The 14,217-nt window shown below is 69.4% G+C and overlaps 1 protein-coding gene across 4 annotated transcripts in view; it reads left to right on the top strand.

The window, feature by feature from the left end:
- The window catches only part of BAIAP2 (BAR/IMD domain containing adaptor protein 2), a 58,549-nt gene extending 44,507 nt beyond the window's left edge, over positions 1 to 14,042 (top strand). The window contains exons 7-15 of one of the 4 annotated variants that reach the window (XM_062216489.1): positions 625 to 777; positions 2,897 to 3,121; positions 3,215 to 3,416; positions 5,086 to 5,287; positions 5,692 to 5,760; positions 6,152 to 6,314; positions 7,498 to 7,532; positions 9,437 to 9,478; positions 12,648 to 12,735. In XM_062216489.1, the coding sequence (XP_062072473.1) occupies positions 625 to 777; positions 2,897 to 3,121; positions 3,215 to 3,416; positions 5,086 to 5,287; positions 5,692 to 5,760; positions 6,152 to 6,314; positions 7,498 to 7,532; positions 9,437 to 9,464 (1,077 nt within the window). In that variant the 3' untranslated portion in view covers positions 9,465 to 9,478; positions 12,648 to 12,735. Of the gene's footprint in view, positions 1 to 624; positions 778 to 2,896; positions 3,122 to 3,214; positions 3,417 to 5,085; positions 5,288 to 5,691; positions 5,761 to 6,151; positions 6,315 to 7,497; positions 7,533 to 8,089; positions 9,344 to 9,436; positions 9,479 to 12,647 lie in introns of those variants that run through there. The other 3 variants (XM_062216490.1, XM_062216487.1, XM_062216488.1) reach the window with 3 other exon arrangements.
- The last annotated feature ends 175 nt before the right edge of the window (positions 14,043 to 14,217 follow it).

Raw genomic sequence — 14,217 nt, 5'->3', positions numbered from 1 at the left:
GGGGCCCGCATCTCTGCCGGGGGTTGGGGTACTCTCCTGGCCCCCTGGCCTCCGAGTTCTGCCTGTGCTGGGCCCGGGATCTGTGTGACCTGGACACCCCACACACAGGGAGGCCTCAGGAGCTCTGAGGTGCAAGGTCAGCGTGTGGTCCCCTCCTGGCCCCACTCTGCGGCTTCTCACCAGGCCATCCTGCTCTGCCAGGGGCTGACCCTGCGGGCCACACTCGGTGTCCACGCTGGTCTCCTGCCTCACACCCCACCAGCCGCTTCCTGCTCTCGCCTCGGTGTGGGGGCCCTTTACCTGCCCATCCCCACTGGTTCAGAGGTGGGAGCCGGATGGCAGAAGGCTCCACGGGGTCCCCTCGGTCAGCATCCCCGGGTGCGGGAGGCCTGCCAAGCTGCCGCACGGCTCGTGGACCTGGGACACCAGACAGGCTGGCCTGCAGCCCGCCCAGTGCACACGACGCCTTCTCCTGCCCGGGAGGAGGCAAGCCCGGCCCCCTGCCCGGGAGCCTCGGCTGCGCTGGAGCTGGCGTGGGCCGCAGCTCAGTGGCCCCAGACTCCGCTCTCTGGAGCTGGACCGGGCCGCCCTCTCTCACCGCCTCGCCCTCTCCTCCCGCCGCAGTACATCGATGCCATCAGCAACAAGCAGGGTGAGCTGGAGAGCTACGTGTCAGACGGCTACAAGACGGCGCTCACCGAGGAGCGCAGGCGGTTCTGCTTCCTGGTGGAGAAGCAGTGCGCCGTGGCCAAGAACTCGGCCGCCTACCACTCCAAGGTGAGCGCGCCCCTCGCCCGCCTCCCGGGCCACGAAGCCCCGCCCCCGGGGATGCAGACCAGGCCGTCCTCCAGGGCTGTCCCCACACCTGCCCCCTGCACCGCGAGCCCCTGGGGCTGCTGTGGGCCGGGCTGCTCTGCCACGTCCTGACCCCTCTGTGACCTGGGGGGCCGCTTCCTGGCCTCCGGGCCCTCCCACCTGCCCCGTCAGAGGTCCCACCCCTCTTGCTTCCCGTCAGGTACCCCCAGCCAGGGGCAGGAGACGGAATGGGTAGAAGTCTGCCCCAGGAAGCCCCATGTCCCAGGGCCCGGCCTTGTGAGTGGAGACCCTGAGGGCTTGTCTGAGGCAGCTCCTGTGTGGGTGGCCAGGGCTCTGAGGGCAGAGACAGGTGGAGAAGGCCCCTTAAGGCCCAGCCACAGCACCCCCTGGCGGGCCCTGTCCACCACAGTCCAGGGGCAGGACGGGGCGGGACTGCAGTGGGACCCCTCGAACATTCCTGAACACCTCCCCAGCACAGAAGATGTGTTGGGCAGCTGGGCTGAGCCGGGGAGGTCAAGCCGACACCTGCCCGTGGGTACCCACCGGCGCCCGCCTGGGGGCCCTGAGACAGGTGTCACCTCCTCCTCCCCTTCCCTGGTCTGACTCCTCGCACCGGGGGGGCCTGCTCCCTGGCTGGGGCAGGTGCACCTGTGTTTCTGGGGGGACAAGCGCTGGCCCTGCTTCCCCGGCTATGGCTGCTCCTGGCTCCAGCTCTGGGGTCACAGCCAGCGCAGCCTCGCCACGTCCTTGCTGGGGGCAGGAGGGAGCGCTGGGCCCCTCTGGACAGGGAAGCCGTGTGCTGGCCTCCAGGGGAGCTGGGGGCTGAGCAGGTGGCATAGGTGGCCTCTGAGCTCGCTGGAGAACTAGGCCAGCCCCAGGGGCCCCCAGCTCCCCCTGAACCTGGGTGTCTAGGGAAGGCACCTCTCCCCCAAACCTGCGTGGATCAGCCCTCGGCTGGGCTCCGGGTGGCACCTGCTCTTTCTGTTCTCAGCACCCTGGGGCTTGACTTGGGCCACCCAGGGTAGAGCGACTGTGGGCTCTTGTCTGGGCTGCGTCTGCCCCCACGTGGTTGCCGACGGGCAGTGCTGCCTCTAAGGCGTGGGGCGTGGCCTGGCGTTGGAGGGGCTGCCCTGGGCAGGTGCTGGCCTCAGGCCGTGCCTGGTGTCCTCCCTGGCGCCGGGCCCCTGCCGGTAGCCTGATGTCTCTCGCCTCCTTTCTGTGCCTCTCCCAGATTTCCCAAGCCAGGCCTCAAGCAGGTGTCTCCCCAAGAGGCGAGGGCGGCCCTCGCACTCCGGGCTGCTGACCCAGAGGGTGGAGATCCCTCGCCCAGAGGGCGTTGGCTGGTATTGCCCACTCTTCCCCGGTGGGTGCCCTGCCTGCTGGTCACATGTTGATGGAAACCAGGGAGAGGCCGTGAGGACCGGGCAGCCCAAGCCTGAACCCGGGGGCCCTGGGGTCTGCAGGGGGCTCCAGCCCTGCACGCCCTGCAGTCTGCCTTGGCCAAGTGGCCAGGAGGAGCGTGGGCTTGATAGGTGCCCAGGTCCCGGGCACCAGGCCCTGGCAGTCTGATCCAGACCAGTCTTCCCCAGTCCCTGAGCCGCCACCAGGCCTGCGGTGCCCTGCCCTGTGCTCACCCAGTGGTCTCTGAACCCCAAGGCAGGGCCGGGCTCTCGGGGCCCTGGGTGGTGGACAGCAGCAATGGGTGCTGCCTGGCCGCACGTGGACAGCTCTGTCCCTTGCCCTGGCTGCCTTCCTCCTACCTGCTGGGTGCTGGGTGCTTTGCCCGTGGCCCCTGGTGTGTGTGTGGGGGGCAGCTCCCCACACTTCTCTCTCTAGGCCCTCAGGAGGCCCCCGGGGTGGGGCCCAGGCTGTCCCTCACTGCTGGCGAGCGCCAGGGCCCTCCTGGAGCGGGTCAGGGCTCGAAGCGGCCCCTCCGCCCCAGCCAGGTGCCCCACCCTGAGTCGGGAGGGAGGGAGGGAGGGCAGTCGCGTCCACGGCGAGGCACCCCCACCCCGGGCCGTGGCCCTGCGGAGAGCCTGTGGCTGCCCCTGACCGCCTCCCCGGCCCGCGGCTTTTGCAGGGCAAGGAGCTGCTGGCGCAGAAGCTCCCGCTGTGGCAGCAGGCCTGCGCCGACCCCAACAAGATCCCCGAACGCGCCGCGCAGCTCATGCAGCAGATGGCCAGCAGCAACGGCGCCGTGCTCCCCAGCGCCCTGTCGGCCTCCAAGTCCAACCTGGTCATCTCGGACCCCATCCCGGGCGCCAAGCCCCTGCCGGTGCCCCCCGAGCTGGCCCCGTTTGTGGGGGTGAGTCCTCGGCCTCCGACGGTTCTGGGTGTGGCGGGTGGGGCTGCATGGCCGTGCCCCGGCAGGCCCCCAGCAACGCTGTGCCCCCCGCAGAGGATGTCGGCCCAGGAGAACGCGCCCATCATGAACGGAGTCTCGGGCCCGGACGGCGAGGACTACAACCCCTGGGCTGACCGCAAGGCTGCCCAGCCCAAATCTCTGTCCCCCCCGCAGTCACAGAGCAAGCTGAGCGACTCCTACTCCAACACCCTCCCAGTGCGCAAGAGCGTCACCCCCAGAAACAGCTACGCCACCAGTAAGGCCCCCGGCTGGCGCTGGGCGTGCCAGCCCGCCCTCCAGCAGCGCTGTGCCTCTAACGTGTGCCTGCACCTGTCTGGGGCTGCGTGCCTGTGTGCACACGTGTGCACCGTGGGGGGCGCCACACGTGTGGGTGTGTGAGTGCAGGGGTGTTCTGCACGGGCATATGTGTGTGTGTGTGTAGTGTGTGCTTGTATCCGTGTGCGCAGCTCAGGGGCGGGGTTTCTGTTTGTCCCCGCAGGCTCTGCCCTGCTCCCTTCCGGCAGCCTCTGGTGACCCGTGGGGTGTGACCCGGGCCCTAGGCAGTGACAGGCACAGAGGGGTGGGCCTGGCCTGTGGTGTCCTGAGCCCCACATCCGGGCGCTCTGCCCTGCCCGGGGCCCCCATACCTGCCCTGTAGCCCCCACACCTGCCCGTGCTGTCCCCACACCTGCCCGGGGCCCTCAACTGCCCTGTAGCTCCCACACCTGCCCGTGCTGTCCCCACACCTGCCCGGGGCCCTCAACTGCCCTGTAGCCCCCACACCTGCCCTGTAGCCCCCACACCTGCCCTGTAGCTCCCACACCTGCCCGTGCTGTCCCCACACCTGCCCTGTAGCCCCCACACCTGCCCTGTAGCTCCCACACCTGCCCGTGCTGTCCCCACACCTGCCCTGTAGCCCCACACCTGCCCTGTAGCCCCCACACCTGCCCTGTAGCCCCACACCTGCCCTGTAGCCCCCACACCTGCCCGTGCTGTCCCCACACCTGCCCGTGCTGTCCCCACACCTGCCCTGTAGCCCCACACCTGCCCTGTAGCCCCCACACCTGCCCTGTAGCCCCACACCTGCCCGTGCTGTCCCCACACCTGCCCTGTAGCCCCACACCTGCCCTGTAGCCCCCACACCTGCCCGTGCTGTCCCCACACCTGCCCGTGCTGTCCCCACACCTGCCCTGTAGCCCCACACCTGCCCTGTAGCCCCCACACCTGCCCTGTAGCCCCACACCTGCCCTGTAGCCCCACACCTGCCCGTGCTGTCCCCACACCTGCCCGTGCTGTCCCCACACCTGCCCTGTAGCCCCCACACCTGCCCTGTAGCCCCCACACCTGCCCTGTAGCCCCACACCTGCCCTGTAGCCCCACACCTGCCCGTGCTGTCCCCACACCTGCCCATGCTGTCCCCACACCTGCCCTGTAGCCCCCACACCTGCCCTGTAGCCCCCACACCTGCCCGTGCTGTCCCCACACCTGCCCTGTAGCCCCACACCTGCCCTGTAGCCCCCACACCTGCCCTGTAGCCCCCACACCTGCCCTGTAGCCCCACACCTGCCCGTGCTGTCCCCACACCTGCCCGTGCTGTCCCCACACCTGCCCTGTAGCCCCCACACCTGCCCTGTAGCCCCCACACCTGCCCTGTAGCCCCACACCTGCCCTGTAGCCCCACACCTGCCCGTGCTGTCCCCACACCTGCCCGTGCTGCCCCCACACCTGCCCTGTAGCCCCCACACCTGCCCGTGCTGTCCCCACACCTGCCCGTGCTGTCCCCACACCTGCCCGTGCTGTCCCCACACCTGCCCTGTAGCCCCACACCTGCCCTGTAGCCCCACACCTGCCCTGTAGCCCCCACACCTGCCCTGTAGCCCCACACCTGCCCTGTAGCCCCACACCTGCCCGTGCTGCCCCCACAGCTGAGAACAAGACTTTGCCTCGCTCCAGCTCCATGGCCGCCGGCCTGGAGCGCAACGGCCGCACGCGGGTGAAGGCCATCTTCTCCCACGCGGCCGGTGACAACAGCACCCTGCTGAGCTTCAAGGAGGGCGACCTCATCACCCTGCTGGTGCCCGAGGCGCGCGACGGCTGGCACTACGGCGAGAGCGAGAAGACCAAGATGTGAGTGCAGGCGGCTCCGTGGCTCCCTGGCTCCCACGGCTCCCCGGGGCAGAGCAGGACTGTCCCAGCCGGCTGAGGCCCTGCAGGCCTCTGCTGCCCCTTGCTGTCCCGTGGACATACGTGATCACGTCACGGGCCGCCACTCCACTCTGGGGAGTGACCGCCGAGGCTCTGTTCCTGCTTCCCAGCCACCTCTGTCCCGTGTCCCCGGACGAGGAGGGCAGCAGCTCTGGGCTCCACGCAGCCGCCCCGGGGGGGGGGGGGGGGGACGGGGAGCTGGGGAGGCTCCCGGTGCTGGAGCCGGGGACCTGTGCACCTGCAGCGGCTCTGCCGGGGACGCTGGGGCAGGGTGGTGGCCCAGCAGCCTCGTGGGGCCTGCCGTCTCACCGCCCGTCTCGTTGCAGGCGGGGCTGGTTTCCCTTCTCCTACACGCGGGTTCTGGACAGCGACGGCAGTGACAGGCTGCACATGAGGTGGGTGTGCTGTGCGCCAGGCGGGCGTGGCGGCGGAGCCCTGCAGGAATGGGCTTCTGTCTGACCCCCTGGGCGCCCTGAGCCGGATGGGCATCCTTGCACGGCGGGAGGTGCTCGGGGGGGCAGGTCTCAGGGCGCAGGGGCTGTGTGGGGCAGCCCGCAGGGGAGGGGACACAGCCCAGCAGGCCTCTCTCGGGTCCTCGGGGTCTCCTGTCCCTCCGAAGCCCGGGGCGGCGGCAGGGCCCGCAGGCTCGGCTGGGGCAGCCCACGGGGCAGCGCGGCGGCGACCTTGGCCTCTGACACAGCAGCTCCCACTGCCGGGAGGGCCCAGCGGTGCGGGGGCGGGGCGGCCCCTGCGGGCTGCCCGGCCGCTGAGTGCCGCCCCCTGCAGCCTGCAGCAAGGCAAGAGCAGCAGCACCGGCAACCTCCTGGACAAGGAGGACCTGGCCCTCCCGCCCCCTGACTACGGCACCTCCTCCAGGGCCTTCCCCGGCCAGGCAGCCAGCACCTTCAAGCAGAGGCCCTACAGCGTGGCCGTGCCTGCCTTCTCCCAGGTGAGAGCCTGCCCGCGGCCCCGTCTCCTCCCACGGCGTGGGGCCCGGCGTGCACCCCTGCTTCAGCCTCCCTGTGGCTCACCTGCCCACCTGCCCCTCTGTCTGCTCACCCTGGCCCAGAGTTTGTCCTGGACGCCCCTGCTTCCTGGCGCAGCCTGGGGTCCAGGGAGGACTTGGTGTCTAGGGGCCCCTTCCCTGACAGCTGGGAGGCGCCCTCAGGCCCCTCCCAGTGGTGCGGTGGCCACCTGCGGTTCAGGGCCCGGCTGTGGCAGTCTAACCTGGAGCCCAGGGCGGAGGACTGCGGCTGGGTCCCCAGGCCCAGGGGTGGTCTCAGGGTCCAGGCTGGGCCAGGAGCCGGCAGTGCAGCCTGTGGGGTCCTGGCCTTGGGCTCAGGATCCGGCCCCCGCCGTGCTCCCAGGCTAGGCTGCAGGCAGGCAGGGGAGAGGGGGAGCAAGAGGACGCACGGTCCTGCAAGATTCGGCAGCCTGGCTGATTTCCAAGGTGAAGACCCAGCGCCTGAGGCCCTGCCCGGCAGCATTCCTGAGCCCGTGGGGAGGGCTCGGCCGGCACCAGGCTCCTGTCGGCTGCAGTGGAGGCAGCGTGGGCGGGCGTGAGACGCCACACTGCAGTGTGGCCGGGTCTGGGCTAGAACCTTCTGTGGAAGGCAGGGCTGGAGGGAGGCAGGGACCCAGGCGCGGGCCAGCATCTGGGCCGTGAGCGGCCACCTCCTGTGCCCACGTCCCCGCGGGGCCTGCTGTGGAAGGGCTGCCTGGCTCCTGCCACTTGGCCGGCTGTGGCCATCAGGGAGGGGTCCCTGTTGGTGGGGAGGACACTGGGCCTCCACTGCTGTGGCCGGAGGTGGTGAGTCCCTCACCTTCCTGGGCGCCCAGGCTGCAGCCCAGGAGGGCGGGACGTCCCCATGCAGGGGTCAGCCAGGTGTGTGGGGGTCAGCCAGGTCTGCGGGTGTGAGCCGGGTTTGGGGCTTGGTGAGCCGGGTGTGCGGGTGTGAGCTGGGTGTGGGGCGTGGTGAGCCGGGTGTGCGGGTGTGAGCCGGGTGTGGGGCGTGGTGAGCCGGGTGTGCGGGTGTGAGCCGGGTGTGCGGGTGTGAGCCGGGTGTGGGGCGTGGTGAGCCGGGTGTGCCGGCGGCCTGACCTGCACTGACCGCCCTGACTTTGCTCCCCAGGGCCTGGACGACTACGGGGCTCGGTCTGTGAGCAGGTAAGGGGTCTTTGACTCGTCTTGGCGACCGTGGGTTTGGATTGGGGCTGGGACCTCCAGGCTCACTTTCTCGGGGAAGCCTGTGCCTGTGCCGCCGCCAGAGCTAGGACCTGCGTCCGGCCCGGCTCCTCCGCGCTGGGGAGGAAGGAAGCCCCCTCTGCCCAGCTGCTCTCTGCTGGGGACCAGGGCGTGGCTGTGGGGGGTGCGTGGGCCGTGGCTGTGGCGGCCCAGTGGGGAGGGCGGGGTCGGGGCGTGCATGGGCCGTGGCTGTGGCGGCCCAGTGGGGAGGGCGGGGTCGGGGCGTGCATGGGCCGTGGCTGTGGCGGCCCAGTGGGGAGCACCGGCCGGGGCGGGGCGTGCATGGGCCGTGGCTGTGGCGGCCCAGTGGGGAGCACCGGCCGGGGCGGGGCGTGCATGGGCCGTGGCTGTGGCGGCCCAGTGGGGAGCACCGGCCGGGGCGGGGCGTGCATGGGCCGTGGCTGTGGCGGCCCAGTGGGGAGCACCGGCCGGGGCGGGGCCGGGTGCGGCTGGGCAGCCGTCCTGCGCTTTGTTCACAGCGGCAGTGGCACGCTGGTGTCCACGGTGTGAGGAGGTGGCCGGCGGGCAGCTGCTGCTCCGAAGGCCGTCCGCCCTCCCGGTCTCCGTCCGGCTCCCTCCTCCGCTCTCGTTGGTTTGTTCTTGGGGTGTCTCCCGCTCCCCCGCTCCCGCCTTTGGTCGTGACCCCAGACCCTGATCCCCCAGGGTCCATGGTGCTGCCCCCTGCACCCCGCCAGACTGCCGGGCGGGAGCGCTGCCCTGAGCGCCCCCTCCTGAGGCTCGCCCCAGCTGGGCCTAGAGTTTGAAGAAAAAAAACTCAAAAAAGACAAAAAACAAAAAAAAGAACAACAGGAAAAAGGATTTTTTTCCTGGAAAACAAAAACCGACCTGCATGGCCCGGTGTGCGTGCTGCTAGCTGCTTCTGACACCCCAGCACCGCGGGCGCCGGGGCCTCCTGGGGACGCCGCTCCGGCGAGGGAGGCCGCCGGGGCCTCCTGGGGACGCCGCTCCGGTGAGGGAGGCCACCGAGGGCTGCGGCCTGGCCAGTGCGCCGTCGGGGCGCCGGGCGCGGCCGGCTGTGCAAAGCGTGGGGGCCAGGCACGGCCCACGCCGACCCCACGCTCCGGAGCCAGTTCTTGGCCCGGCCCTGCCAGGCGGTCGCTGTGTGCAGGGGCGGCCACGGGCCCCGGTGGGGGGCGGGGGGAGCGGCGGCCGCTGCCACAGTCACTCCTAAATGCTCTCGGCTTCTCGTGCGTCTCGGACTCAGTGGCTGCTGGCATGGTCTCGTCCCACGCTGCGTGAGGCGCCCCGGGGGCGTGGCCTGGCCCTGTCCCTGGGGGGCACCTTGGGGGCGTGGCCTGGCCCTGTCCCTCCCTGTCCCTCGGGGGCACCTCAGGGGCGTGGCCTGGCCCTGTCCCTGGGGGCGCCCCGGAGGCGTGGCCTGGCCCTGTCCCTCGGGGGCACCTCAGGGGCGTGGCCTGGCCCTGCCCCGGGGCAGCCCTGGGCGCGCGGACGCTGACCTCGGACAGAGCTCGTATGAAGATGTAAAGCGCTGAGGATATTTTTCTCCTGTCCTTTTTTTTTTCTAATCTGAATTGTGCCCTGTGCTGCAGTCAATGGTTTGAATAAAAGTTTTATTTATTGCATCCAGTCGGGTCTGGAGCCTCCTTCCATCGGTCCAGCGGGCGTGGAGCCCCTGGAGCATTTGCTGGAGCCCCTGGGGGGGGCCTGGCAGGTGTGGCAGCCGCTGCTGTCGCTCAGGCTCCAGTGTCTCCCTGCCTCCCTCCAGGCGGCCCAGCAGGCGCCCAGGGCGGAGCCGGCCTTGCTCGCCTGCCCTCCCCCGACAGAACCCCTGTGTTTCCTTGCAGCGCCGAGGAGGAGGTGGCCAGGTTCTGAGCTCCTGCCCAGAGGTAGGAAGTGGCTCCTCCACACGTGCGGCAGCTCTGGATGGACCCCTGGCCTCGGCCCAGGCAGCCTGGCCCTGGGGGCAGGTGCGGGCTGGCTCCTTGGCTGGGGCCAGGGGTCTGCCAAGCCCGCAGAGCTCTGGGCGCTGGGCCTTGCTCCCTGGGGGCCGGCCGTGGGCTCGCGGGCCCTCTTCCTTCCATCTGGACGCGTGGGTCTGACTCTGTCTGCTCCTCACCGCTGGGCGTGGTGCTGGCCTGGCCGCTGTCTTCCCCGCGGGCTGCTTCTGCCGTGGTATGGGTTGGCCCTGGAGCTGGGTGTCTCCCACCTGACCCTGCAGCCTGGCTTGTGACGGGTGGGGCCGGGCAGGGTTCCAAAGGCAGCCCAGGCCCAGGCAAGCATCGTGCAGGGAAGGGGTGGGTACACAGGCCCCCCTGCCTCCAACCCTGGAGCAGGCGCCGTGCCGCCTCACCTAGGTGCCCTCCCTGGCCTCCGCTTCATCCAGCCTGGGGACTTGGTCCCAGGCTCGCCCACTTTTTAAAAAATTTTTAGGCCGGCGCCGTTGTTCAATAGGCTAATCCCCCGCCTAGCGGCGCCGGCACCCCGGGTTCTAGTCCCAGTCGGGGCACGGATTCTGTTCTGGTTGCCCCTCTTCCAGGCCAGCTCTCTGCTGTGGCCAGGGAGTGCAGTGGAGGATGGCCCAAGTCTTTGGGCCCTGCACCCCATGGGAGACCAGGAGAAGCACCTGGCTCCTGCCATCGGATCAGCGTGGTGTGCCGGCCACAGCGCGCCGGCCGCAGCAGCCATTGGAGGGTGAACCAACGGCAAAGGAAGACCTTTCTCTCTGTCTCTCTCTCTCACTATCCACTCTGCCTGTCAAAAATTTTTTAAATAGATTATTTGAAGGGTGGAGTTACGGGTGGCAGGGGGGAAGAGGTCTTCCATCCGCTGGTTCACTCCCCAGATGGCCACAATGGCCAGGCCTGCGCCGATCCGAAGCCAGGAGCCAGGAGCTTCCTCTGGGTCTCCCACGTGGGTGCAGGAGCCCAAGGACTTGGGCCATCTTCCTCTGCTTTCCCAGGCCACTGCAGAGAGCTGGATCAGAAGTAGAGCAGCCGGGACTCAAATCGGTGCCCTATAGGATGCTGGCACTGCAGACGGCGGCTGCACCATCTGTGCCGTGGCACCAGCCCTGCTCTCCCACTTCTGTAACTGCCTTTCTGTGGGGAGCTGCAGCATGATTCCAGAAAGTTCCATAGGAGAGGGTGGTCCTGGGATTTGGGGCAGGATGGAAACCTGGGTGCCGGGCGCGCCGTCTCCCTCGTCGCCCTGGGGCTCAGGATGCGCGTGGGTAGGTGTTGCCGGGCGCCGTGCAGGCCCCCAGTCAGGCCAGGCCCACCGCTGGCTGAGTTCCGGAAGGGCCCGTGCTAACGACACAGACGCTGGAGGGCGGCAGCAGATTCTAGAAAGTTCTGTGGTGCAGGAGCCGGGCTCAGCAGTAATTCCTGTCCCTCTCGCTCAGCCTTGGAAGGGGATGCGTGTGTGGGCACTGGGGCACCCTGCATCGCCTCGGCCTGTCCAGGACACGGACGGACGCAGCTCGAGGGGTCCGTGGCGCCCGTGGGTTTCGTGACCTGGAACACAGGCTGCAGGGCAGACCTGGTGCTGGGTGGGCAACGCCCCAGACTGCTCGCAGCCCAGGGAGAGGCTCCGTGGCAGCCGCTGCCGCCAACCCTCCCCGGGGAGCCCCCTCTGAGGGCTGCAAGTGGGGGGGGTCACTGCCCAGGCGGGACAACCAGGATGCCCAGCCTCCCGGCTCCTGCCCTGTGCCCGGCCTGTGTCTCTGGACGCTGTGTGTGCTGTGCAGGTGGGCGGCTGAGTCCTGTGCGTGCCCTCGCCGCCCCCCTCCCCAGGGCACGCCCTGGACTGGTGGTGTCACCTCAGCACCGGCCCTGACCCTTGCGTGCGGTTCCCGCCGGCGGCCCCGAGCACCGCCCTCAGTCCGTCCAGGAAGGGTTTTGGCCTGGTGGGGCCTCTGGCTGTGTCTGCCGTGGGCCAGTGTGGATCCCTGCTCACCTCCTGCCCAGGTTCCCCACCCGGGAGCCCTGACAGTGCTCCAGCCCCAGCTGCATCCTGGGAACGCCCCCCCCCCCCAGCCTAGACGGCTCCGTGGGCTCCAGATGGTCCCACTGTTTGGCGGGGGAGGGGCCCTCAGAGGGGAGACCCTCCCACAGCCCCTGGCCAGCCCCGGCTGAGGAGACGCTCTCCCATGAGGGCTCAGGTGGGAGTGGGACCCCTGGAGCCCACCTGGCTGGGCCCCCGCCTCCCTTGTCCAGCCCCAGGCGGGGGTGCAGTGGCTCCCCTGCCAGCTGACGGCACACCGAGGCTCCCCTAGTCCTGGGCTGTGATGCCGGGACCAAAGGCCTCCCTCGGCACGGAAGAGCCCGGCCTGGTCTGCGGGCCTCGCCAGTGTCACCCTAACAGCCGTCCGGAGAGTTCTCAGGACGCGGGGAGGCACCCATGTGCGTCTGCCCCGGGCTCGCCGCGCCCACCGCCGCGCTGCGCCAGGTAACGGCTTCGCCTGCGTGTCTGTGTTCCACCAGCCGTCCGTGCTGTCGCCCTCGGAGCCGACTGTCGTGCCCTGCCTGCTGCCTGCGCTGTGCCCGCGGGGCGGGGGCTCCGAGGAGAGGAAGCCCCCCGGCCCCCCTGTGCTCACCGCGCTCCATCTCAACTTCTTGTCTCTCGTCCTTTGTACATAAGCTGTGTCCCCCGAGATGGGGGGCCTAGCTCCCCTGAGCCCGCGGCCAGCGGTCAGCCCTTCTGCAGGGGCCAAGGGGCCCGGGCCCTGTGTGTGCCGGTGTGTGTGCTGTGGCGTCACCCAGTGGAACCAGGAGGCTGTGTGCGGGCCCTGCATGCCTGGGCCCCCAGCTTGTGTCCACTGAGCTGGGCCGTGTCCACGTGTCCCCCCGCATGGCCTGGTGGGGGCTGGCCACACGGACACGGGGCCGTCCCTGTCCCCGGTGGCAGGGGCGTGGCTGCACCTGTGTGCAGGCAGGGCTGCCGGCTTGAGCTGGGGGCATCTGCCCTCCCGGAGCACGTGGGGCTGGGCAGAGGCCACAGTGGGGGCAGCGCCGGCCCCGCCCCTCCCGGGACTGAAACCACGCTCTTCTTTCCCAGGAACCCCTTCGCCAGTGTCCAGCTGAAGCCGACCGTGACCAACGACAGGTCTGCCCCGGTCCTCAGCTGACGGCTGCGTCGGCGTCACTACGGCCACTCCCACCGCAGCCCCCAGGCCCCGCCCCCGCGTGAAGGCTGACCTGGGACGGCCTGCGGTGGATGGCACGGGGGGTGACGGGAGAATGAACAGTGCCCACCTGTGCACAGGTGCGAGCCGTCTGCCTGGGCCGCGGGGCCTGCACCTGCTGGAGGAGTTCATCCCCGCCTGCTGCGTCCTGGGTGCCCGGCCGCGGCCCCTCCTGCCTTCGTGTGCGGCACTTCCCTGTCCCTCTGGCCCCTGGCCCTGTCTCTGGGATGGCCACTCGCTGATACAGGGCCTTCCGCTGTCAGACAGGCAGCACCCCAGTGCCCTCGACACGGGAGCCAGGAGCTGGGCGTGGACCCGGGGCCCCACGCAGGGGGCGGGGCTCAACTTCCCGAGCTGTCACCACCGTCTCCCAGGGCGCATTAGCAGGGAGCTGGAATTGGAGCCGAGCTGGGGACCGAGCCCAGGGACACAGGTGTCCCCGGTCGTCTAACCACTAGGCCAAATGCCCACCTGTAAAGTACGGAACACAGAGGAGGCGGCTGCAGGGAGAGAGCTGTCCACTTGGTTTCCTCCCCAAATGACCACAACAGCTGGACTGGTCCAGGCCGAAGCCAGGAGCCTGGAGCTCCATCCAGGTCTCCCATGTGGGTGACAGGGGCGCAAGTCCTTGGGCCATGGCTGCTGCCTCCCAGCTGGACTCGAACCCGCGCTCCGACACGGGGCGCTGGCGTTGCGGGTGGCAGCGTAGCGCACTGCCCCACTGCACGGGCCCCGCAACCCCGGATTCGGTCACGAGACGCACACTGCTGTGCCAGTGTGGCCTTTGCTGGCGCGGGGTCTGCACCTGCTCGGGGGGGCTCTGGGGCATCCGGGGGCCGGGGGTCAGGTGGGCACAGAACGCGAGCTGGGCGCTGGCTTCAGCCGTGGTGGGGTGCACAGGACTCTGAGAGGGACAGGCGCAGCCCCTGGAAGGCAAGGGCGGGGCTGGCGGGAGTGGGGGCCACCCTCTCGGCCCCTCCAGCAGGGCCGCTGGGGACAGGGACCCAGGCACTGCCTGCTCCACAGGGCACTGGGGACAGTGAAGACGGGGTTACTGCCCCCAAGCTCCCCACCCCAGCTTCATCGGAAGACCCCAAAGGAAACCACGTTGAGCACAAGGGCTTTCTTAGCTTGACTTCTCTTAAAAAAAAAAAAAATGGAACAAGAGAACCAATGCATCAGCATCCTAAACCTCAAACCAATTAAAAAAAAAAAAAAAGAACCCCGCCCCAAAGCAACAATAAAGGACGTTTCTTTGGCAACAGTAACTTAAACGCCTCCACTTCATTCGCTCGCTCCAGCAACCGTGTTACAAAAAGATTCCCCAGGCTGCCCAGGGCTCCCCCGCCACGGTCCACCCTGCAGCTGGAGCCCTGGTCCTGCCAGCCGGGGCACGGCCCCCACTTCCTTGGCAGCTGACACACTGCTGGGGGCACCCCTGGG

The sequence above is a fragment of the Lepus europaeus genome, chromosome 18 (genome assembly GCF_033115175.1).
Source record: "Lepus europaeus isolate LE1 chromosome 18, mLepTim1.pri, whole genome shotgun sequence".
NCBI lineage: Eukaryota > Metazoa > Chordata > Mammalia > Lagomorpha > Leporidae > Lepus > Lepus europaeus.
Note: the sequence above shows the minus strand (reverse complement) of the source record. Positions and strands in the feature narration are given on the sequence as shown.